This window comes from Oncorhynchus gorbuscha, linkage group LG19 (assembly GCF_021184085.1).
Source record: "Oncorhynchus gorbuscha isolate QuinsamMale2020 ecotype Even-year linkage group LG19, OgorEven_v1.0, whole genome shotgun sequence".
In the NCBI taxonomy this organism is placed as follows: domain Eukaryota; kingdom Metazoa; phylum Chordata; class Actinopteri; order Salmoniformes; family Salmonidae; genus Oncorhynchus; species Oncorhynchus gorbuscha.
In genome coordinates this window covers 9,688,378-9,693,385 of record NC_060191.1, presented here as the reverse complement: position 1 = coordinate 9,693,385, position 5,008 = coordinate 9,688,378, and the positions used below count along the sequence as shown (strand labels likewise).

Sequence of the window (5,008 nt, the reverse complement as noted above, 5' to 3'; positions counted from 1 at the left end):
CCTAGCGTCAGCATCTGGTAGTTCTCCTTCAGCTTGTTGGTGATGATGTTGAAGCCAGCCATGAACTCGTTGAGTCTCTGCTTGCGCAGGTCCTCACAGCCACGCTTGAAGTTGTCTCTCTCTATGGTGATCTCATCCAACTCAGCCACACGCTTCAGGTACAGTTCCTCCTACAGAATATTGAAAACAGTTATTTTAATTTGTACTGGTCCCCCATCATTGTGTTTACTTGATAGCTACCAACACAAATAGCGAGCTAGAACAAAGTGTTAAGGTAAATTCATTAAAAAAGATGAAAAGCAATAAAAATAAAGTTCTCCAGTAGGCATCTACATGACTCACAACGATTACTTTTCTCTTAGAGGGAAAGAAACTTGAGCAGACAAGAGTAAAAACATGGTGGCAAGGTGCTAGTTCAGATCTACATCTGCATTGCTTGCGGTTTGGGGTTTTAGGCTGGGTTTCTGTACAGCACTTTGTGACATCGGCTGATGTAAAAAGGGCTTTATAAATACATTTGATTGATTGAAATACATTTGATTGAGATGTTCACCCCTCTGTGTCCAGACTGCAAATGAATAGCACATGCGGGAAGCCGCCGCTGGCTGATCCCGCCCTGGCATACATTCAGGGAGGGGATATAAAAAACAAAAATTTAAAAATTTAAAATAAGATAAGTAACTCGGTCAGTGTCTCTTTTGCAGGTCCCAAGCCCAGATAAAGGAGGAGGGTTGGAATTGTGACATAAAAAATAAAAAAAAGCGAAAGAAGAAAGTTCATTTGTAGTTCAAAACATATTTAGGGTGTTTTTACTCACTTTTTGTCTCTCCCCACGACATTATTCCTCTCTTCTACAACGTCCATCACAATTACAGGCACATGGTCAATTATGCAAATTAGGCAATGACGTAATTTGGTGACTTTTAGGACAGCCAATGGCTACTTTCCTTACTGAGGAGTTGGCAACACTGAATTACTGAGACAGAGGGTTGCTGTTTCGCTTCCACTAACAGAGCCTAGTCTATTCCTTACGTCTTCTCTGAACGAAATGGACCACTATTCTCATAATTGCTCTGATGACTTGGATACATTTTGGGATGAGTTGAGTAATACATGTGTGCCATGTCATCAACATAATCCGATCCGACCAGGTAAACTCGACATGCTGCAAAGATAACTTGATTTAAAATAAAGATTTAGATGTTTTTCTGTGCACAGCGGCCACTTGTAGTCTACAAACAATGATACATTTTTGACCAGGGTACGAATTTAGTCCAAACTGTGGCAGGCATGATGATGGGGGAAGATCGGAAATACCGTATCGACCGTGTGTCGCCGCCCAGAGCTTCAATAACGGGAGCTTCGTGAAATGCCAACCCTGTTCTCGCTGCGCTCCAAATCATCAAAGGCTGTCCGAATGCAGCGAAACGACAGACACGCAATGCTGCGTAGCGAGGTGAGCGCAAATGATCTCTGGGTTGGCTTCAAATCTTCATAGGAAAAGAAAGGATGGCCATTTGTCTTCGATCTGGTGCTGAAACTATGGGTGCTTGGTTGTTTGAGTAAAATGTTTAACTGTAGACCCTATGTCTAGGGACCAGACACGGTGTTGGAAAGGAGCCCTGAGTACCACGGTGAGTTTCACCTATGAGGATGAAGCTGATGAAGAGCGTTTGTGTTGCTAGACTTTGAAGACCACTCGAAAATGTATCATGGCTGTTATTAATCTGTGGACTAAATACATCAACAACAGTGCCCCAGGGAGGATATTTATTCACAAATGTTTTCAATTTTGGTCAATGTCTTCTCAATCGGGCAATGAGCAAACAAAACAAATGTATTACATTAGGAATGACAAATATGTTGATTTCACGTCAATTTCAGACTCAACAGGTCCAACGGTCAACAACATTAAGGGTCCAAGTGTCAACATCAAATCCCACCACAGCCAAACACATTGATCCAAGATTACATGGTGATTCTGTAACTTCACATGTCAACCATCAGACTGCATGTAAGTTCCAACCCCCAAATATGAGCCATTTTAGAAGTAATTTAAAAGGTACAGAGTTTGATAATACCAGTCCTTCACCATTCAAAAAGATGACTGAACTGTTTTGTTAGGATACTGCTGAACATGTCTAACTGCTCATTGTCACGCTCCTCTGTGTTCTTTCAGGGATAGTGCTTACCCTCATCTTGGTTTTCTCTGTACTTGCATTTCTCTTATTCATCTATATTAAGAAGAGAAGGAAAAGATCAAGAGCTTTTTGCTTCAGAGGTGAGCAGGATGATTAACATTAGGGAGAATTAAAAAATGAAAACTGTCAGGCTGCTTAAAACTGCTCTAGCTCTTCCATTTGCCGTACTCTGTGTAAAAATCACTTTTTTCCTGTCCTGTTTGAATGGTTGTGGTTTGACACAGATGAGGAGAATACCCACCAACGGTCACGGAGCAGTAAGACAACAGCAGCTGTCAATGAAGAGGTTGCTCTGCTACAGTCAGAGACCAGGAGCCTAGAGGACATTTTGAGTGAGTTATCAAGTGCTATTACTAATAGAGCTACTACCAGTCTGTTATTCATTGGTATTACCAGTACCTCTACATCACTACTCTTCCATAAGTTGCAAAAAGGCTGGAGGTTTCAGTGCGCCACCTGAATTTCAGCACAAATCTCCCATGATATGGGTCCCTTGTGTCTTTTTTAAATATTTTAAGTAGAAATTGTGCCCCATATTTAATTTTAAACGTCTGTTATATTAAATGAAGTGCCCTTTAATGTAGACCACATGGATAATTCAATGAAGACTGAAAAGATGTTCAATGTGTCACGCCTTGGTCATTGTATTTTGTGTTTTTGTTATATGTTTGGTTAGGCCAGGGTGTGACATGGGTTTATATGTTGTTTTTCGTATTGGGGTTTGTAGTATTTGGGATCGCGGCCTATTAGGGGTGTTGTATAGGCTTGGCTGCCTGAGGCGATTCTCAATTGGAGTCAGGTGCTTATCGTTGTCTCTGATTGGGAACCGTATTTAGGCAGCCTGAGTTCGCTTTGTATTTCGTGGGTGTTTGTTCCTGTCTTTGTGTAGTTATTCACCAGATAGCCTGTAATTATTTCACGTTTCGTTTGTTGTTTTCGTATTTCAGTTATTTCATGTACCGTCATATTCTTTCATTAAAGTCATGAGTAACCTACACGCTGCGCTTCGGTCCGACTCTCTTCATTCAACAGACGAACGCCGTTACACAATGTTTCTTTTGAAGCAATTACTTAAAGGAACAGTTTAACATCTAATAGTCAAATCATAGTGTAAAAGCGGGTGAGCTGGTTCTACTGTCAATTGTATGGTGTTTTGTGGTGGAAAACTGAGTGGGTCGAGCAGAACACGTCAACCCTGTTACCCAACAGTTTACATTGTGAAGCTTGCATTCAATTGCCTCTCCCTGTTACACACAAGCTTCCATTCACCCTGTCAAAAGGGGATTTATGGCTGATTTAAGACAATCGTCAATCATGTTACATTATTTGGCACTTAATATAGTCATTATTTTATTTAACCTCGTGATGGGAAAACGTGTTTTTGATTAAGTTGACAGTGTGCTTTTCATGACAGAATGTTATAATCAGATTTTTTTTAAACCAAGTTACACTACCCAAAAGGGACTAATTTAGTGGAACGACCCATTAATACTTGATTTACGTAGTCAACATTCCAGACACATCACTCACCCGTAGTGATATTTCCCCATGTCTTACCAGGTTCTGACCTCCAGTCTGCGCCACTGCAGACGGTTCTGGACAACCTGGATGTTCTAGAGGAGCTTGTGATCCTGCTGGACCCGGAGAGCCCTGGGGTGAAGAGCACCAGCCACCTAGCATCTCGCTGCTCCTTCCCCGCCACCTGGATTACCTACACCTACTCCCTGAGGGAGAGCAAGAGCCCCCTGAGGGCCGTGCTGGAGGGGGTCACCACCAAACACCCAGAGTGGACTGTAGGACACCTGGCCAGGTTGCTGAGAGAGATGGACCGGAACGACGCAGTGGTGGTGCTCAGCTTGCTTAAGGTTGTCTAGTCTGGGTGTGTTGGGTCCAGAAGAGATGGCTCCATCCTGATACAACTGCGAGTCTCTACCCCCTGCCAACTCACAGATATGTGACTCGTTTCAGGAAACGAGGCGTATGTCACGACTTCACAGGAGAGGCATTTCCCTGGGGGACACCGAAGTCCCAAGGTAGTGATTGGGGAACACTGCTCCTTTGCATTAAGGTTCAAAAAATATATCTATCTTCGATGACATGGCACTTAAAGCAAGGATGGTAAACCCTGTATCCAGGCCAAGTTCCCAACCGTGGCCAACTAATCATTATCATCTTATGTCAAATGTATTATCACCAACCAATGATATTGCTTTATTTATACATTGCATGTTATATAAATGACATTTCAGCATTTATTTGTTTCAAACTCTTTTCGAATGACCAAGTCTGATTTTTAGGCATATAACATAAAATAAAAGTGCATAGAAAAATTAAACAGGTTTAGAAATATGTATACAATTATTTACAAACTCAGGGTTTATTTGTACAAGTTCACACATATTTTCATGTGTTTAACACTTTGTTATACTTTAAAATAACCCTACAGCTTTCTGAACCAGTTCAGAGAGAGATCGTCATGGTAACTTCAGGTTTCCAACTAGTGCTTTGCATGTTTCATCAAACACACAGGCCAGCTCTGCAGGACATTAAAACCAAGTTACTCTTATATTGTCATTTTTTTTGCATTGGTATTCTTTCTGTCAGAACAACTGAGGTAGAATCCTGGCAAGAGGTTAGGGAGTGGAGTGGGCATAGAGACCCCTGCTCTGAGCATTGTTACAACATCAGTTTTTCAGCGAAAAAGGAAGCTAGGTTAAGGATAGCCGTATCCCTGAAAAACAGATGCATCCTGTTATTGGCAAACTCTGCTAAGGGTGTTAGATGATTGACACATGGGAATACAGGCT

The 5,008-nt window shown here is 41.7% G+C and overlaps 1 protein-coding gene across 1 annotated transcript; it reads left to right on the top strand.

Moving 5' to 3' along the window:
• The first annotated feature begins 832 nt into the window (after nt 1–832).
• On the top strand, nt 833–4,775 carry LOC124004640 (IGF-like family receptor 1). The gene is made up of 7 exons (XM_046313300.1): nt 833–1,151; nt 1,261–1,456; nt 1,595–1,634; nt 1,885–2,014; nt 2,180–2,281; nt 2,426–2,533; nt 3,762–4,775. The coding sequence occupies exons 1-7, from the start codon at nt 1,049–1,051 to the stop codon at nt 4,073–4,075; spliced, it is 993 nt and encodes a 330-aa protein (XP_046169256.1). The 5' UTR covers nt 833–1,048; the 3' UTR covers nt 4,076–4,775.
• Nucleotides 4,776–5,008: the final 233 nt, after the last annotated feature.